The 21,181-nt window shown below is 43.3% G+C and overlaps 1 protein-coding gene across 4 annotated transcripts in view; it reads right to left on the reverse strand.

Moving 5' to 3' along the window:
• Positions 1 to 3,502: 3,502 nt before the first annotated feature.
• HECTD4 (HECT domain E3 ubiquitin protein ligase 4) overlaps positions 3,503 to 21,181 on the reverse strand; it is a 203,454-nt gene continuing 185,775 nt past the window's right edge. For all 4 annotated transcript variants that reach the window (XM_075835129.1, XM_075835119.1, XM_075835110.1 and 1 more), the window contains exons 74-76: positions 12,016 to 12,211; positions 6,188 to 6,410; positions 3,503 to 6,010 (exon numbers count right to left, since the gene is read on the reverse strand). In XM_075835129.1, coding sequence (XP_075691244.1) covers positions 5,874 to 6,010; positions 6,188 to 6,410; positions 12,016 to 12,211 — 556 coding nt within the window. In that variant the 3' untranslated portion in view covers positions 3,503 to 5,873. The remainder of the gene's footprint in view (positions 6,011 to 6,187; positions 6,411 to 12,015; positions 12,212 to 21,181) is intronic.

The following is a 21,181-nucleotide window of genomic DNA, read 5'->3' on the forward strand; positions in this document are numbered from 1 at the left end:
TGATATGGTTGGCCTCTAAAGCAGTGATGAGGGGGCATATAATAAGTTATGTAAACTTAAAACGTGAGCAAACGCAGACCCAACTTCTCGATTTACAATCTAATCTCCTTAGAGCACAATTCATACACGCGGGCAACCCCACCCCTGACTCTAAAAAAGAATTCTTAGATGCGCAGGGCCTGCTGAACACTTTCTTACAGGGGCACGCAATGTGGCAGGTGAAGACCTCCCAAAACAAATTTTACAGGTGGGGGAACAGGGTAGGATCCCTACTGGCATATCCCACGCGACCCCCACGCAATACGGGCCGTGTGCTTTTGGCAAGGGACACACGCTCAGGGGCACTACACTCGGAAACTGAGAAAATTGAAGCAATATTTGCGGAGTACTATGAAGACCTCTACAGGGCAGCTCCCACTGATATGTCAAAAGTGAAGGCCTTTTTGGAAACTCTTTCCATGCCTAGGGTCTCGGAGGAACAAAACACGCTTTTAGAGGCGGACATCTCGGAAGAGGAAGTCCGCCTAGCTATCTCCTCTTCACACAACCACAAATCCCCAGGGCCGGACGGTTTTCCGATAGAGTACTACAAGATGCTATCCCCAGACATAGTCCCACATCTAACTCGCTTACTCAACGACATTTATCGTAACAACCTGGTAGTAGACTCGTTTTTTGACTCTCGAACCATAATTATCCCTAAACCAAATAAGGACCCAGTCTTACCCCAGTCCTACAGACCTATCTCCCTGCTTAATCAGGACTACAAACTCCTGTCCAAAATTTTAGCTAATCGTATACAGACATTCCTTCCCGCAATCGCCCACCCTTCCCAGATGGGGTTAGTCTCTGGCAGATACTCCTCTAAAAGCATTCGGGCGGTGATTGCTGCGACAGTGCGGGCCCAGGAGGCTGACCAACTTCCGACCATGATACTCAGTCTAGATGCTGAAAAAGCTTTTGATAAGGTCTCTTTGCCCTTTTTAAACGAGACGCTGCGGGGTAGGAATTTTGGTCAGACCTTTCTGACGTATCTGCACTCCTTACAGACGCAGGCCACTACGAACCTATTTATTAACGGACACCTTTCTCAAACGATAGATTTATTCAGGGGCACAAAACAGGGCTGTCCCCTCTCCCCTATCCTATTCAACATGTCCTTAGACCCCCTATTATACCACATTTCCATGTCATCCACGTTCAGGGGTATACATCTGGGGAGATACGAATTGAAGATGATGGCATATGCGGATGATCTTCTTCTTGTGCTCAAGGACCCCAGGCACACTTTGTCCCGGGCCCTGGAGGAGCTACAAACGCTGGGGAAACTTTCTGGCTACACCCTGAACGTGGATAAAAGTGAAGCCCTAATTCTAAAAGGCCCTTGCACGCCCCTATGGTCATCGCAGTTCTCCCTGAAATGGTGCATTTCCTCGATAAAATACCTGGGAATTGAGATCACTAGAGCGCCTTCTACCCTTTATAACTGCAATATTTCTAAATATCTTGTAGCCTTAGAATCCACATTGAAATCGTGGCAACACTTCTCTCTCTCTCATTCATGGGCAGGGCAAATTTACTGAAAATGGTGGAATTCCCTAAACTTCTTTATCTTTTTCAATCCCTGCCTGTGTATTTGAGACCGAAGGATGAAAAGCTTATAAATAAACTCTACAGGGAATTTATCTGGGCAGGGGGGTCGGCCGAGAATCCCATTTCATGTTTTGCAACAACACAGGTTTAACGGCGGTCTGAACTTCCCCAACATTAGGACTTATAACTTGGCGGCGTTGGCCAGGGTTATATCGGACTGGGCACAAGGCACCTCATACTATACCACCCCCCAGGTGGATCAGTCTTTTACCCCGGGGATATCCCTTATAAACCTTCTACATCTCCCATATGACATGTTGCCTACTGACTCTAGGGTCAACCCGCTCATAATTACAATTTGGAGGACCTGGCATAAAATCCGCCACATGCTACACCTAGACACCCAATTCTCTCCAGCACTGACCCTGGTCAGGAACCTGCGGTTTCAGCAGGGTACCTCACCGTATTTTTACCTCCTGGCATGATAATGGTATTAATTCCTTGGGGGCCCTCTTGCATCCCACGCTCCATACAATGCTCTCCCTACAGGACTTACAAATTAAATATCCGCACATCTCTCTCCCCTTTTTTAACTATATACAGGCCCAGAGTTATGCGCAGGTGGTGCTGGGTCACATTTCACCCGAGGAATGGACTTCCCCTTTTAAATCATTGATACTAGAGCCAGGAACACATCTGGCGCGAATATCTAGATTTTACAAATTTCTCCATCCCTCCATAGACTATAGTACTCCTGACTCAGGCCTAGCGAAATGGGAGGCAGACGATGCGACTTTAACCCCTTCAGTTATACTACAGGCCACAATCTTTGCACACAAATTCTTGCCCTCAGCAAGATATGTGGAAATGTGGCTCAAGGTGGCCCATTGAGCATATATTACACCCCAAAGGTGCCACAGGATGGGACTGTATGAGACCTCGGACTGTTTTAAATGTGGTGAGACGGAGGCAAACTTATACCACTGCCTATGGGCGTGCCCTCGTATTCGGGAGTTCTGGGAGAGGGTTGGAGACTTTGCAAAGACTAACATGACGGGTCAGTTCGCTTTGACCTCCCAATGGGCAATACTGGGGTATGTGGAAACAGGCACACAGGATCATACCCGACACGAACTTCGCATCCTACATTTATTGGCAGCAGCAGGCAGGAAGGCGATACTGCAAGTGTGGAACCACACCCAGGCCCCACAACTTCAGGTTTTCCTGGAAAAATTATCCTTTATGATGAAGATGGATTGGGTGGAGGCTTCACACCAGAAGGAAAAAAGGGTTAAGACTTTCTTTCAGATCTGGGAGGGCTTTATTTCTCTACTACCTCAACGAGTAAGAGATAAAATACATACCTGCTTCCAACCCACTACATGGTATCAGAGGAGGAGGCTGGCTGGGGATACTCTGCTGTAGGACTTCCATTCATGCCTGAGATAGGGTGTAGAAGGGGGGTGTGTAGACGGCGGGGGACAGGAAATGGATGCAACAGACTTCTGAATAGAGGACTGGGGGGATGACACGTGGTAAACAAGAGAGGCGGCGAGCAATGAAGGTTTTATTTTCTGATAGTATTTTGGTTTCTATGTTTGGTTATGTGTCCGAGCAGTATGGCCCACGGTTGTGTGGCCGAGAAGGGGGCTAAAGTGCACGATTATTCCCTTGCTGAGACGAGATAGGCACAATGGAGACGTGGTAATGACATGTATAAACTCTCGTTCTGTATAGAGGCACAGAGAATGTATTATTTTTATGTACTTATCTGCCTGACTTGCAAGTCAGTATATGCTGTTCAAATGCACTAAGTCGCCTGAGATGACTTTATGTTGTTATTTTGTTGTTTATACGGAAAATTAATAAAAACAAATTAAAAAAAAAAAAAGAAACAATTCAAACTGGAGAACATTCAAAATCAGTTTTTAGTTTTTTATTCTCATGACACTTTTCCTTGTTTAGTATGCTTCATTTACACAGCAGTGTTTTAAATACCGGTACAGACAAGGGGAATGGCATTTAATTAAAGGATCTGTTAAATGCAACCATAGTTAACTGCAATAATAAATATACATCAACTGTACAGCACACTTTCAGGGCTCAAAAGGTAGATATGTAGAACTTAAACCCATTTCTAAAGTGTTTCTATTTCAGCTCCACCCGCATTGCCATCATAAGCCTTGTATCTGGCATGACTGGTGGGGTATATTGGGGGCTGGAGAAAAGCAGCAGTTCTGACTCCAGTCTGATGTCTAGTAGGCGGCTTTCACATTTACTTGTGTGACTTAGGAGTTGCTAACAAGAAGAGCTGAGCTCTATATTGTCCTTGCAGCTTATACGACAGTACAATAGTTTTTTTAATTGAAGCCATACAGCCAGGACTCTTCGCAAACATCTAAAATAAAGACCTGTCTATGGTGTCATGTATGCTGAGGTGATGTCGTAGAATAGGCGTTTGTTTAGATGATATACGGAAAGCTATTTTATTCCAATGAAGATCTACAGTCATAATCCTTAGCTGATGGCACTAGATTGGCCATGTATTTTCCATTAACAATATCATATGACCATTTAACAAGTACACATCATAAGAAGGTGACACTTCCAATTTGTTAATAGAGGACGCTTGTATGGATGCTTTGACAGTTGAATAATGGCGGCATGATAACTACCAGGACATATGTATAACGTTACAGCAGAGAATATACTCCTCACTGCTTCACTCTGTTGCAGAGTTTGGTGTCTCTGCATAGATGGTATTAAAGTATGCCTGTATATGGGAACACATTCTAAGTTGGTGCAAAGAACGAATCCAAAACTTCAGGTGCAGTAAGGCATCGATTCACTAAATCTGTGCCACCACCTTTCATTAGTCGGTCTTCCTAAGTTAAGATGGCAAAGGATTGTAAGCGCCAAAATTCAGTTAAAAAGTTTTAGCAAACATGGATTATGTAGTTGGTTAGAGTGCATCTATCTACTCACTAAAACATCCTCATGGCACAAACCTTACCTGAAAATAATGTATTCACTCCTGGCCTTAGGATTAGTACAACCGAGCTTCATTCTTTCTATTAGTGTTACTAACGTCTTACTCATGATTCATTGGAAACAAGTCAGAATAATAAATTTAGATAATCTGCAGGATGAGGTTGACAATAACCACAAAACATCCTGACAGCCTTGATTTTTAGGTTCTGTACCATAGAAACACTAACTCTTAACCTATTAGTCGAATAGGAAGCTCGTCAGAAAAGTAACACATTTACGCAGACAATTATAAAGCCCCGTGCTTAATACGATAATCACAAAGCTGAAGGGGCAAAACTAACTGCAAAAATCCACCCACACAAAAAAGTCGCCTAACATCTTTGTGCTGCATATGGTCCAAGCCCTTAATAAATACAGTGCATTGTTTAGAACTCTGCATGTGCTCCGACACCTCCCAATTCTCACCAGCATAAGGCCACAGATTCAACTTCTCCAGTGTATGTTCACCATCAGCTGGACCCATCACAGCCTAAAAATGAACTAGCAAACTTCAAATCAAACCAATAGCTTAAATAAAAAAAAGACTTGTGTGTGTGTGTGTATGTATATATATATATATATATATATATATATAAAAACAACCAAAAGGAATAATTCCTCAGCTTGTGCTCCTATATACTGAGGAAAGCTCAGGGCATTAACATGGTGCTTTCCCTTCAGCATGGGACTGTTCACAGCCAGCAGTGTCCAGTGCTTATTAGAACTTAAATATTTAACAAAATAACATAACAAAATAACATAAGAAAAGATAACAAACTTTTTTTCACATCTCTATATCCAGCGTGTTACATTCCTGTACTCTGGAAATAATTTATCATTAAATTATATTATGTTGTGTATTCTTATTTACAGATAACCTATTTTTCCTTTGTTCATGTTCCTCCAGTCAATGTATAAAATAACTTTTTTTTTTTTTTTTTTTAATTATGCCCCAAACATCAAGATTTCTGAGAAACTCTTCTGTAGTGTATGAGGAGTAGATCAAGTTGTCTGCTCACATCATAAGTACTAAAATTATTCTACAAACAATTCACAAACAAGGCAAAAACCCCACCAGAGACTTCACAAATACAAAAGGTAAATGTGCGGGTTTGGGCAGAACAAAACAAAAAAAGTTCAGTAATCCTGTCTCCTCAGCGTGTTCTGTCCATGGGGCACGCTTGTGAGCTGTCAGAGCTCCCAAATAAATGGTTTCCTCTTTCAATTTCTCCTCATTGTTAGAATCAGGGTCAACCACTGAGTGGGTCTTCTCGGTAATGAATGGCATGCCTCAGTTTCTCCAGCATTATCTCGAGGGAAGAGTACTGTGGGAGCTTGATCATGAACATGCAGGTCTCCACACGGATGTACCTGGAGTCTGGTGAACCTGCAAAAGGTATTTTTCATGGTCAGCCAACAATATGGGAAGTATGTGGTGGTCTTTGCTGAGTGCAAGGACTAATGTGAATTAATATAGAATTGTATAGTGGTGTGGAGTATGTAGATTTCATATAAATATAAGCGAACAATAAAAGAGCTGTCATTCACACTTGTCTGTATTTACCTGTTGCTCCATCGGGTGGCGCAATCTTCATGGGGTAAGGAGGAACATGTGCAGTATCTGGCCCCCCATCTTTACAAGGGCATGTAAAGGGAATGCGTTCCTGATTGCAGGCAAATTTAATGAACTTACAAAGTTCTTCCTGAGTAAACATCTCCAAAGCACACCAGAAAAACTCTATGTGCTGATCAGTCTCCATTAGACCGACTTGATACATGGTGTGAGCCTAGAACAAGACAAAGGGATGGAGCATTAACCCTTTAATGACCAGCCTATTTTAGGAAGGGTTTTCCCACAATATATTCACAGGATAGGTGATAAATATATGATTGCTGGGGGCCCAAATACTGGGACCCTTACCGATTTCTAGAACGGAGTTCCCAGCCCCCATTCCTTTTCACTGCACAATCGCAGCGAGGAGGATTTTAAAAGGTGCGGCAGTCACACATGTGCGTTGCCGCTTCATTCAATGTCTAAGGAAAAGACGGAAACAGCCAAGCACTGTACTTGACTGTCTCCATCGGCGCCATAGACATTAAATGGAGCAGCAGCGCAAATGCCTGACCGCCATTTCATTTAAAAACCTCACTGCAATCGTGCAGTGAGGAATAAGGGGGTCAGGACCCCTGTTCTAGAGATCGGTGGGGGTCCGAGTTGTGGGGCCCCCAGCAGTCATACATTTATCATCTATCCTATAAATAAGTGATAAATGTTAATTGTGGGAAAACCCTTTTAAGGACTAATCAATTGTTTTTTTCATAGTCGCATTCCAAGAGCCATAACGTTTTTATTTTTTTGTCGACATAACTGTATAAGGGCTTTTTTTTTGTGGGACAAGTTGTATTTTTTTTTTCAATAGCACCATTTTGGTATACATGTAATGTATTTTCTAACTTTTATTATTTAAGTAATTTTTTTTTGGAGGGGGCAGCAATTCCATCATTGATTTTTGGGTTTAGTTTTAAGGGTATTCACCATGCAGTATAAAATATGTGATAACTTTATTCCATTGGTCGATACAATTACGACAAAAACAAAATGTATATAGTTTTTTTTGGGGGGGGGACACAGAAAACCAGTGGTATATGCAGCTGCAACTAGGAGGTGGACACTAAGCCAAAAGTGTTAGCTCCTCCTGCACAGCCTAAATCCCTTCCGGTGATACTGAGCTAATCAGATAGTACACAAGCAGTAGGAGCAAACAGGAGAAGCCAACAGAAAGCAAACAACCTTGAACAAAAGTCTTAATGTGTCTTCCACTGATGCTCTGGATGGGTTTCTCTTGTTCTCTGTTCCATCTTGAAAAAAAGAAGCCGAAAGACAAGCGGGTGACAACCAGTTTAATCCACTGCTGCTTGCAGGACCTTGCCACCAAGGAAAGCATGCAGTATGCAGAAGTGTGCACCACTTTGTAAAGATGTGAAGAGAATTCCAGGTAGCGGCCTTATACACCTAAATAGCAGAGGTCTGATGGCGAACCACCCATGAGGCCCACAAAGCTCAGGTGAAGTAAGCCGTGACTCGGAATTGAGGAGACTTTTCTTTGGCACGATACGCATTGCCGATGGCCAACCAGATTCAATGAACAATTGTAGCCTTTGATGTCGCCAATCCCTTTTAAGGACCTTCTTGAATGACAAAAAGAGAGCCGTATCAGTCAAATGAGTAAATTTGAGACAGATAAATCCGAAACGCTCTAACCCTGTCCAGATGATGAAAAAGACTATCCCCAGGATGGGAAGGCAAGGGACAAAACGACAGGAGTACAATATTCTAATTTAAATGGAAGAAGGATACCACCTTCATCAGGAAGTAGAGAACTGGACGAAGGACGCCTTCTCTTGGTCAAAGACCAGAAAAGGAGAAAGGCAAAAGAGCAGCCAATTCAGACACCTGTCTGATGGAGGTGATAGCCACCTTCCAACAAAGGAGCCGGTCAGAAAAAGAGCCGACTGCATGTCTTCAAGGACCAGATTAGTGGGGCGACGATGGGGAGGGACCACATGGGTGACTCCCTAGAGAAAATTTCCAACGTCAGGCTTCGAAGTCAAAGAACACTGAAACAGGCTAAAGAAGGATGAAACTTGCTCTTTGATGGAGCGAAAACCAAGCCCCGCATCCAAGCCCTTTTGGAAAAAGGATAAAACCTAAATAGGGAAAAAGAAGAAGGGGGAAGATGCTGCTCCTTGCACCAACGGAAAAAAGATTTCCAGACCCTGTGATAACTATGCTCAGTTTGGCTCTTTGTGGCTTTCAGCATGGTTTAGATAACAAGTTTGAAGAAGCCACGGGCCTTTAGGACTGCGGTTTTAACAGCCACGTGGTCAACCATAGCGACCCTTAACATTGAACACCCTGGTCCCTGAGCAAAAAGATCATCTCTGATTGGCAGATGCCAAGGGACGGCCAGTATCGAGATTATGTCGGCTTACCATGCCCGACGAGGCAAATCCGGAGCCACCGGGATCATTGGTATGCCTTGTGTCTTGTTCTCGAGAAAAGAGGCAGCGAAGAGAAAATGTAAAGAAGGTTGAACTGATCTCAGGGAACAAGCCGCGCATCCACTCCACAAGCCAAAGGGTCCTGCGCTCAAGCCACAAATAGCAGAAGCTTGGGGTTGAATCTGGATGCCATGGAGAACCTCAGACGTAGACCTTAACGGGCACATAGCTGTTCGAAGACATCCGGTTGCAGGGACCATTCTCTTGAAGTCCAGATGTTCTCTGCTGAAAAAATCCGCTATCCAGTCGTCCACTCCTAGAATGTGCATTGCCAAAAGGTCCAGGACGTGGCTCCGCCATGATTGGTGAACTGCAGGTCCCAGCCTGATGGTTCAAGTAGGCAACAATTGTCCAACTGAATCTGGATTGGACCCTTCACTAGCAAGGTGGTGCAGTGGCGGAGGGACAGGTAAATCGCTCAAAATTCCAGACCGTTGTTCTGGAGAACCATCTCACCCACTGACCTGTACTGTCAGAGTTTGGAAGACTCCTTCCAAGCCAAGCAGTCTGGTGTCTGTTGTGATGATAGTCCACTAAAGTGGCTGGAAGGATGGGCAAGCGGGATGGTTGGGGAGGAAAGCCACAACGTACTATCAGAGGTACTTTCCTGCATAGGAAAGTTGATGAGCCAGATCCGCCAATTTTCCATGAGGAGCTCCAGATAATGTGCCTTGATGGAGGTGTCATACCCGTTCCATGACAGCTTTGCTGAACCAGGTGATTGCACAGACAGGCCTTACGGCTGAAACCCCTGCCTCGAAGGCAGACTTGGCAAAGGTCTCCAGGCGACTATCCAAAAGGCTCAAGGAAATAGGTAGCATCTGTCATGGGGATAGTGACAGTCTTGGCCAGACGTGAGACCGGAAGGTTTACGTTGAGAGAAACGGTCCACTTATATAGGAGATCAGAGAAAGAATACTTCAGATGCTGACATTTGGAGTGGGAGAAACACCTGTCAGGGTGCTTCCATTCTTTTGGGAGGACTTAATCAAAGTCAGACTTTCGGTGAGTGTTTAGTCCTATGGAAGGAGAAACCCTCCCATCAAGTGGAGGGTCCTTGATTTGGAGCAGCTCACGAACTGCTACAATGAGGCTTTTTACTATTAAACCAATTTGGAGCTTTGTTTGAAATCAAGGTCCAAATCAGAATCAGGGATCTCCCCTCATCAGCTCGGTCCTTACGCCCATGAAGGAGAGAAGACTCTGGGTGTATCAGTCCGATAACTTTTGTGCGGTCTACCGCAGTCAGACTGCGTTTCTGTGGGAAACCTTACGGTGAGGGATTGGTTAGCTAGAAGGCCCAGGATGCCCATCATGGCCTGGGAGACATTAGTAAGGTTGAACACTGAGCAAAAAAAGTCCAATCCAGCTCAGAGCCTGTGGGGACCGGTCTTGGAGGAGGCGGGGCCACAGTTGTTGTCATGGAGCCATTTGCATACACATTTTCATCAAAAAGTTCAAAATCGTCATGCTCCTCAGACCCCAAAAATGTAATCACGTTACACCTGCATTTTAGTGTTTTCAGAATAATCTTTCACCTCCTATTTCCCCTTTTTACGGCTGAGGGGATCAGATTGGTCGCATTAAAATTTAGTAAAAGCACCTAGTGCAATAATAAATTATGGCTAGTAAAACTGAGCAGGCCGACTCACCCCTGGGATCTTATAGATCAGAGTAAGGCATTTAGACCTTCTAGAGAATGAGGGTAAACTGCGCCTTACAGAAATACACCATCTAGGGAAGCGGGTAATGTTGGTCCGTATGTATGGAGAAGTATAGGGGGAGAAGGAAAAACTAGCATCAGGCTAAAACTACCATGGTGTGGAGAGGAATTTCAGAGAGAAATATTTTCTACAGGGCAGTAGCCACTAAGAAGTAGGCCGATAATGGTGTGTACTTCCGCAGAAAGAAGGTTCCCCATATGCTGGATAAGAACCTGCCCACATGCTTTCAGTACAAATGCAATGAGGAGGGCCAGAGAAAACCCACGCTGGCGGCTCAAAGGAAAAAAGAAAACGCTGGAGGCCTGACTGCACTTGAAGTAATGAGGCATGGAGGAGGGGAGGCAAGCCTAGGAGAGGCTGTGAAGGGCAGGAGAAAAAAAAGAGCAGGCCTTATGTGAGGAGCCATACTTCCCACATGTAAGTCAGACCCCTCATAAGAAATAAAAAAAAAAGGAAAGGGAAAAATGGAAAGGGAGGAGATGGGATCATACTCACCTCGTCCGGAAATACTCACCCTTCTTGCTCCTCTTCACTTAGGCTGCATTGGAGGACTAGGGTCACCCCTTCAGGTTGTCACACTGTTGTGAGAGAACCTGGAAGGAGGGGTGAAGGCAGGAATGTCCGGTGACCCCATAAAGGGTGAGCAATAGAGAAGCTAGGCTGCTCTGTTCCACTTTGTCTTCTTGGAAGAGAGGGTAAAACACTGTTCACCCTCCTCATTAGGGGACAACATGAAGATGATGCCGTCCCGTTTTCCCGCATAGAAGGGAGAGAAAATAAAACAAAAAAAAAAATAAAAGCAAAAGATCCAGCAAAATCAGGTGTGCCTCCTATGGACACTAAGCTAAAACTGATTATCTCAGTGTAGGAGGGGTATAACAGGTGGACCTTACACTCTTGGCTTAATGTACACCTTCCAGTGGCAGCTGTATATACCCACGGTCTTCGGTTTCCCCCTGATAACATGACCGAGAAAACACCTTCTTTAATAATTTGGTTTTGTATTGCAGCATTTCAAGACCCATAACTTTTTTATTTTTCTGACGACAAAGCTGTAGAAAAGCTTGTTTTTTGCAGGATGATTTGTAGTTTTTATTGGTACAAATTTGAGGTACATACGGATTTGATTATTTTTCATTTTTGTTTTTTGGGTAAGCGGGATGTACAAAAAGATTGCAATTCTGGAATTTATTTCTTAACGTCATTCACAGTGTGGGATAAATGATGTGCTAATTTCATAGTTCAGGACACTTTACGCATGCAGCGATACCAATTATTTGTTTTTTTTCTTTAAGGAAAAAAAAAAAACCCACGTTATTTTTTAAGCTTTTTTTTTTACTTTCTTTTGTATTTTACAGAACACTGTTTTACTTTTTTTTTTTTTTTATCCCAGTGGGTGTCTGCAATCCTTTGATCGCTTCTATAATCATTGCAATACTTGTGGATTACAATGTATTCTGCCTGTCAGTTTTACAGCAACAGGCAGACCACTAGGCCCTGCCAGGGCATAATAGGTTTCCGGACATGACAGACCCGAATCCAATAATAACAAAATTTACACTTTGTTTAGTAGAGTAAACTTATCACTAAGCTTGTAAGACTATACCTTTAAAAACTCCAAATTGATAAATGGCAGCCCACATGTCCTGAGCTCCATCTCCAGGGCTGTCAGGCTAGTTAGAAGCTGAAGGGGAATAATCGAGCCCAGACCAGAACCTACAGCATTCATACAGTCCTGGTTCTTTAGCTCACGCATACGGAGATTTCGGATTCCTGCTGCATATATGTCCTTGTTTTCCCAGCTGTAAGATAAAGGCATAGACAATTATGAAGAAAAGTACATGTGTGCATCTTTTCGGTTAGCAGGTTTAATTTTAGTATGCTCCTGCAATGAAGAATAACAGCCAGGTAGGTTTACTAAATGTCCACTATACTTGAATTTGGTTTATTCTAACCTAACTTGGAGCCCTAACTAATTAAACTTCGTTAAAATGCCAAAAAAAGTCTGTGCAGTTTACTAGGTATTTGGTGAATATTTGTGTTTTCAAGTAAGTACTGCACTATTCCAGGGATTTTGAAATGTTTTCGACTAGGGCCTTAATAGCCAAACCATGAGGACACATGGGCCTCACCAGCATTGGACGTTCACTAAAAAAAAATAGTGCTCAATTTAGCTTTTATTTGCCTCCTTAACCCAGTATATAAAATCAATTAATGTGTCTTCTCTAAATGACATAATTTGTTGGTATTTTTTCATTCATATACAACCCACCCCACCACAATTACAATGGAGGAATACCCCCTATATGAGAAGTCCTAACACATCTACCAACAGTTGGCAGTCCACTGCACAAGGGAGGGCTTGGAAGCGTCATATTGAAATTTTGCTAACTACCTGCAACCTTGCATACACATTTTCATCAAAAAGTTCAAAATCGTCATGCTCCTCAGACCCCAAAAAATGTAATGACATTACACCTGCATTTTAGTGTTTTCAGAATAATCTTTCACCTCCTATTTCCCCTTTTTCAGCTGCCTGGCTATTTTCTGTTCTCTCCAAAGTGGGGGACATGAAACGGATATGCAAATCTGCCAGTACAGAAGAGTGCGGTCTTCCGTGCCTACACTACCAAGCATGCCTTGCTTGCAACTATCAGCAATCGGCAGAGTGTATGATAATAAACCAATAGGCTGGCTCTCATGATATATATATATATATATATATATATATATATATATATATATATATAAAAATCTCTTTATGGGGGCGTGGCTTGGCGCTCTGGAGAACGGACGTGAGTAGGGTGTGCTCCACATAGGCCTCGGCTTTTAGGGCTATGGGGAAAACTAGTTCCAAAAAAACTCCTAGGGTTCACAGATGTCAGGAGTAGCAGAAATGCCTATTTCAAACTTTTTCCAGCCACTCTCTGAACAGCCGCTCACAGGGGAAAGCGACTCAGAGTCTGACAGACCTACTACGCCTCCATTATCTGAAACGCTTACACAGCCTGATGCTCGAAGGGCTGACAAGATCTTCGATCTGCCTTTGCAGCTCAAAGAGCAGGGGGAAAGGACATTCTCCCCTGCAACGCGGGTAACAAAGTACAGGGTTCCGCTGGTCAGCTTTAAGCTCGCAAAAGGGATGGACCTGTCGACGATAGATACCACAACCCTGGTGACTGCACACGGTCACCTCAAAATGGCGGAGGAGCCTCACAACGATATAAAGGAGAAATGGGTGAAGCCATGCTCGAGGCTGATGGGCAACTGCCGACAGGACAAGGTGAGGGCTCAGATGAGCATTACTCTAGCCCCATGCCCAGAAGATTATTTGTAGATACCTCTCAATCCTCATGTTCCGTACAACGCGCCATAACAGACATGGCGGTCTCCCTTCGGATGAGGATCTGGATCCCCCTATGACGTGTTTACCGAATAGACAAGACATTCCATAACAGGGGTGTCCCTACAGAAATATCCTTCTAGGGGTCCTATGGCTTCGGATCTTCCACCGCCAGAGGTTGCGGTTCAAACCCTTAGGAGTCATCCTGAGTTACAAGCCTTACTGGCCCTCCTCCCTACAAAGCAAGATTTGGATGTTTTGGCAACAGATTTAAAACTGGCATGGAGATGTGACTTGCATAATGTGAAGTCGGAGCTTTCAGTGTTACAGAGCAAAGTAAGGAAGCTCGAATGCTTTAAAGAATCCTCTTCCACAATACAACAACTTAAACAAGCTAACACTACAACCACTATGCAGCAACACCAACTCCAATCCCAATTGGATGGCCTAGAAAATAGGAATCAAAGAAATAACAGACTTCGAGGCTTACCTGAGGCGACTCGTACTCCGGACTTAAATTTCCCTGTTAGCGTTGGAGTTAACACCCTACTCAATAGACCTGTAGATACCCACATTGATATTGATAGAGCCCATAGGGCACTGAGACCAAAAGAGCTCGGATTCCTCACGACCTCGTGATGTAATTTGTAGAATTCACTATTATTCTTTGAAAGAGGAGATCATGCAAAAAGTGAGACTTAAAGGGAATGTGTCGCAAATTAAACCTTTTTTTTTAAGTGTCGTTACTTATTTCTATTATATTTTTTACGTTTTTTGCTGTATTTTTTTTTTTTTTCCGTATGGTGGAAAGTATTCAAAATTAAATAATAATTTGACATGTTTTCCAATGTTGGCCACCAGGGGGAGCACTTCCCAGAATTACAGCAATGTGAATAAGGCAAAGCAACCTGACTCACAGCTGCTGTAAATGTGGGAGGGAACCTCACCCCCCCTCTCACAAGCCAGGTAAAGGTGTCTTCAAATTGCTAAGCAGTGTCTGGCAGCCATATTGGGTGTGATTCTGCAGCTGGAAGAAGTTATAGGACGCACCAAAAGGCTAAGGGTATGTTCACACGCTTACTAAACAAAGGGAAAACCGATCCTGATTTTCAGCCATTTTTTAATCAAACTCGCGTTTTTTAACGGCCGTTTTTGGAGCTGTTTTTCTATAAAGTCAATGAAAAACGGCTCCAAAAACGTCCCAAGAAGTGATGTGCACTTCATTTTGGTGGGCGTCTTTTTACGTGCCGTTTTTGGAAAACTACCACGTAAAAAACGCCCTGTCGGAACAGAACGCCGTATTTCCCATTGAAAGCAATGGGCAGATGCTTGTAGGCGTTCTGCTTCCGATTTTTCAGCTGAAAACATTGTGTGTGAACATACCCCTAGGGTATGTGCACACACTAACTGCATTTACGTCTGAAATGACGGAGCTGTTATCAGGAGAAAACAGCTCCGTCATTTCAGACGTAATTGCTCGTACTCGCATTTTGCGCGGCGTCAATTACGGCCGTAATTTGGAGCTGTTCATTGAATTCAATGAAAAACGGCTCAAATTACGTCCCAAGAAGTGTCCTGCACTTCTTTGCCGAGGCTGTTATTTTACGTGCCGTCTTTTGACAGCGACGCGTAAAATTACAGGTCGTCGGCACAGTACGTCGGCAAACCCATTCAAATGAATGGGCAGATGTTTGCCGACGTATTAGAGCCGTCTTTTGAGGCGTAAATCGAGGCGTAAAACACCTCGTTTACGCCTGAAAATAGGTCGCGTGAACCCAGCCTTAGAATGATGAAAGTGAAGTGAATGACTTTTCAGTTGACCGGTTCACACGCCGTCGGGGGGGGGGGGGGCCCGTCGGAGGTCACGAGAGCGGGGGTCTGTGAGGTAGAGAGTGGGACATGCAGAGACACACATCTTACCTGCAGTGCAGCTGGTCTTCAAGATGGCGCCTGCTCTCTCGCTGCAAACAGCTGCTCTGCTCTGTGTAACTCTGACCTGCGTCTGCGCAGGACAGAGCCATAGTGCAAAGTCAATGGGACGGCTCCCGTTTATTGACTCCTATGCACTGTAGCTGCCGTATTCCATGTCTGTATGTGTCGTTAATCGACACATACAGAAATGAAAAACAAAATGGCAGCCCCCATAGTGAAGTAAAAGTTAGAAAAAAGAAAAAAGTAAAAAACAAACACACCCATAAATAAAAGATTTTATAATAAAACACTAAATGCAAATTGATATCCCAAAATTTTTTTTCGTGACACCTTTCCTTTAAGAATGAGATTGTATTTGATGGGGTTAAACTTCTGCTGTTTCCGGATTTAGCCAGATGGACTCTGAGGCAGAGAGCAATCTTGAGACCACTACTGTCCGTGCTGCAGAACCATAACATACCATATAGGTGGAGTTTCCCTTTTGCTCTACATGGGAGAGTCGACGACCGAACCATCTCTTTGTTCTCCCATTCAGAGTTGCCATCGTTTTTTGCAAGCTTTAGATCTTCCCGATATTTCTCTATCGAATTGGGAATGCTTTCATGTAGATCGTCTTCCTATGGCCAGATGCTTCCACTTGGAATACAGGACCTGGAACTAGGTCTAGAATAATATATCTGATATTTGCTGCTGTTGGACTGCGGTCCCATTACGGATAATAGTCCTTATATTGCGAAGTATTTGTGTTGGTTTTCTGGATGGTACCACGGTCACAAGTTTGATTCTATCGGATTCTGTTATTTTCTGTGGCATTGTCTCCCTCACGCTCTTGGATCATGGATGATTTCTCTCTTGCTTCCCTGAACATGAAGGGATTCAATGTCTCAGAGAAGAGATCGCAGATCTTGTATTCTTTCCACAAGCGAAAAACCCAGGTTATCGGTTTACAGGAAACTCAATTCCACACGGCTCATATGCCATTAATTAAAAACAAGAACTACCCCATGGGATATCATTGCAGTAAGGGCAGATTCAGACGAACGTTGCGTTTTTGCGCGCGCAAACAACGCTGCGTTTTGCACTTGCAAAAACCATTTGACAGCTGCGTGTGTCATCCGTGTATGATGCGCGGCTGCGTGATTTTCGCGCAGCCGCCATCATAGAGATGAGGCTAGTCGATGCCCGTCACTGTCCAAGGCGCTGAAAGAGCAAACTGATCGGCAGTAACTCTTTCAGCACCCTCGACAGTGAATGCCGAACATAATATACAGCAACCTGTTAAAAAAAAAGAAAAAGTTCGTACTTACCGAGAACTTCCCGGCCGTTGCCTTGGTGACGCATCCTTGGTGACGCGTCCTTGGTGACGCGCCTCTCTTGACATCGGGCCCCACCTCCCTGGATGACGCGGCAGTCCATGTGACCGCTGCAGCCTGTGCTTGGCCTGTGATTGGCTGGAGCTGTCACTTGGACTGAATTGTCATCCCGGGAGGTCAGACTGGAGGAAGAAGCCGGGAGTTATCGGTAAGTCAGAACTTCGTTTTTTTTTTACAGGTTCATGTTTATTGGGATCGGTAGTCACTGTCCATGGTGCTGAAACAGTTTAACTCTTTCAGCACCCTGGACAGTGACTATCTCCTGACGTCGCGTACCGGAAATTTTTTTGCCGGGTTCGGCCAAAACGAGTTCGGCCGAACCCGGTGAAGTTCGGTTCGATTGTCCGGGTTCGCTCATCTCAAAGACACTCCATTTGGATGTTTGGAAACAGAAAAGCACGTGGTGCTTTTCTGGTTACATTCATCCTTTTGACAGCTGGTGCGCTGTTTCAGTCGGTTCGCACGGAAGTGCTTCCGTGCGACCTGCGTGGTTTTCACGCACGCATTGACTTCAATGGGTGCGTGATGCGCGAAATACGCGAGATATTGAACATGTCGCGTTTTTTGCGCAGCTGACAAACGCTGCGCAAAAAGCACGGACTGTCTGTACTGCCCTATAGACTTGTATTGGTCTGTGCGTGGCGCGTGAAAACCACGCGGCCCGCACGGACCGAATACACGTTTGTGTGAATCCCCCCTAACTCGAATGGTAAAGCTAGAGGTGTTTCCATTTTTCTACATAAATCATTTCAAGGCAAGGTGGTAGATACCTTTATTGACCCAGAGGCAAGGTATGTATTTCTTAAATGTGAACTAGGAGATCGTCTTGTTACGATAGCTAATATCTACGCCCCCAATTTTAACCAAGTAACTTTTTTCCTTAGAGTGCTGGATGAGCTAGGTGCCTTTTCATCGGGATTGCCTATCCTATGTGGTGATTTTAATTTAGCTATTAACCCGTTGATCGATACGTCCTCGGGTCGCAGATCTCTAGCATATAATAAACTTAACAAACTGAGGAAAAGGTTACGGGACATGCACAACTATGCGATGCGTGGCGCATATCTCATCCAGACGATAGGGATTATTCTTTCTTGTCTTTTGCTCATAATTCTTATAGTAGAATAGATTACATCCTGGTACGTCACAATCTCCTCCCTTCAGTAGTTGATACTTGTATTGGTAACATGTTTCTTTCGGACCAAGCTCCAGTATATTGTGCACTTCGATTTTCACGACAGGGGAATAGGGGATTTACCTGGCAGCTTAATGAGGCTTTACTGCAAGATACGTTGTGTTTGGCTAAATTATAGCAGACAGTTGTAAAATTTAATTAGGATCATACTCATGATTCCTCTGCCCCTGCAGTTAAATGGGAGGCTCTCAAGTGTGTCCTTAGGGGCATTCTTATCAAGCATGGTTCTAGTATTAAAAAGGAAACGGTGCAAACCATAGTGGTCTTTTAGTTTATTTACAAATTTTGGAAGCCCAACACAAACATTGCAGGAGAACACCAAAATACGTCATGATATTCAAACCCCCTTGGATAAAAAAAAGCGCCCGTCTCTGTCAGGTTTGCTCTCGTTTTTTCTATGAATGGGGAAATAAGGTGGGTAAGGCTCTGGCGAGAGTGTTACATATTTGGGCCGCTATCTCATATATCCCCTTGATAAGAAATCTCAATGGTGAAATAGCTCATCGGACGAAAACTTAGCATCCGCTTTCTGTGATTACTATTCTTCTCTTTACAATCTGCCCCGCTCTACTGTGGGAAACCCACCCCTAATCCCTTGACAACCTTATCGGAATCTATGCAAGATACTGCGTTACCCACGAGAGGACGCTACATATTTAGATTCTCCTTTTACTACAAATGAGATATTACAGGTTATTAAAGCCCTGCCCGGCAGGAAGAGCCCGGGACCTATCGATACACAGCGGTGTTTTATAAAATATTAAGACTTAATATTGCCGCTATTGGAAGCGTTTAATTCTATCTCTGAACAGAATCGATTCCATGACTCATTTCTACAAGCTGATATGATATTGTAGTCATACCTAAGGAGGGTAGGGATCCGAAACAATGTGCTAGCTTTCGCCCCATATCTCTTATCAATACTGATGCCAAGATGTTCACAAAACTGACTGCGCTTAGACTCATTGGGTTCCTGGGGTCCCTAGCCCACCTGGACCAAGTAGATTTTGTACCACAAAGTGAGGCAACAGATAAAATTTAAAGACATTCTCACTATTGCATCATGTGAAACAGAATAGTATTCCTTGTATGTTACTATCTTTGGATGCTGAGAAGGCATTATATTATAGGCCTCAAGCTCGTATTTGGATTAACGGTGCCTTATCTGCTCCGTTTACGATTGGGAATGGCACGAGGCAGGGCTGTCCGCTTTCCCCATTATTGTTTGCCTTGGTGATGGAGCATCTATTGATAGTGGTTAGGAAAAATAGTGACATTGGGGGAATTCAAATTGGAGAGACTCATTTTAACCCCTTTAGGACACAGATGATTTTTTCAAATCTGACATGTGTCACTTTATGTGGTAATAACTCCGGAACGCTTTTACCTACCAAGCGATTCTGAGATTGTTTTCTCCTGACATATTGTACTTTATGTTAGTGAAAAAATGTGGTCGATAAATTCAATATCTATTTGTGAAAAACGTCAAATTTTAGCAAAAATGTGCAAAAATTAAAATTTTTCTAAATGTAAATGTGTTTGCTTGTAAAACAGATAGTAATACCACACAAAATAGTTACTAGTTAACATCCCCCATATGTCTACTTTATGTTTGCATCATTTTTTTTCACGTACTTTTATTTTTCTAGGACGTTACAAGGCTTAGAACTTTAGCAGCCATTTCTCATATTTTCAAGAAAATTTCAATAGGCCATTTTTTCATGGACCAGTTCAGTTCTGAAGTGGTTTTGAGGGCCTTCTATATTAGAAAGTCCCCATAAATCACCCCATTTTGAAAACTGCACCCCTCAAGGTATTCAAAACCACATTCAGAAAGTATTTGAACCCTTTAGGCATTTCACAGGAATTAAGGCAAAGTAGAGGTGAAATTTACAAATTTCATTTTTTTGGCCGAAATTCATTTGTAATAAAAAAAAATCTAACACAGAAGTTTTTACCAGAGAAACGCAACTCAATATTTATTGCCCAGATTCTGCAGATTTTAGAAATATCTAACATGTGGCACTAGTGTCCTAATGGACTGAAGCACAGGTCTCAGAAGCAAAGGAGCACCCAGTGGATTTTGGGGTCTCCTTTTTTTAGGAATATATTTTAGGCACCATATCAGGTTTGAAGAGGTCTTGTGGTACCTAAACAGTCGAAACCCCCCAAAAGTGACCCCATTTTGGAAACTACACCCCTCAAGGCATTTTTCTAGGTGTATAGTTAGCATTTTGACCCACAGTTTTTTTGCAGAATTTAGTGGAATTAGTCTGTGAAGATGAAAATCACCTATTTTTCTGTGGAAACATAGAATTTTTTCATTTTTACAAGGAATAAAGGAGAAAAAGCACCCCATATTACGGCAATACCCCATATGTGGTCGTAAACTGATGTTTGGACCCACAGCAAGGCTCAGGAGGGAAGGAGCGCCTTTTGGATTTTGGAGCGCAGATTTTGCTGGATTGGTTTTCAGTGCCATGTCGGGTTTGCAACGCCCCGGAGGGACCAAAACAGTGGAAACCCCCCAAAAGTGACCCTATATTGGAAACTACACCCCTCAAGGAATTTTTCTAGGGGTATAGTGAGCATTTTGACCCCACAGGATCTTTTTTTAGAGCTAAGGTGACCAAAAAACAAAGATTTTGGCGCTTTAAATTCTTTATTTCTTACAGCGCTCACCGTGCACAATAAATTACGTTTTACTTTATTCTGCGGGTCGGTACGATTACGCCGATACCATATGTGTATAGTTTTTTTTTACGTTTTGCAGTGTTTGCACAATAAAATTAAGTTTCTATAAAATATATTTTCTGAGACACGCTATTCTGAGCCGTAACTTTTTTATTTTTTAGTCAAAAAAGCTGTGGGAGGTCTTGTTTTTTGCGGTACGGGTTGTAGTTTTTATTGGTACTATTTTGGGGTAAAA

Source organism: Rhinoderma darwinii, chromosome 1, assembly GCF_050947455.1.
Source record: "Rhinoderma darwinii isolate aRhiDar2 chromosome 1, aRhiDar2.hap1, whole genome shotgun sequence".
In the NCBI taxonomy this organism is placed as follows: Eukaryota; Metazoa; Chordata; class Amphibia; order Anura; family Rhinodermatidae; genus Rhinoderma; species Rhinoderma darwinii.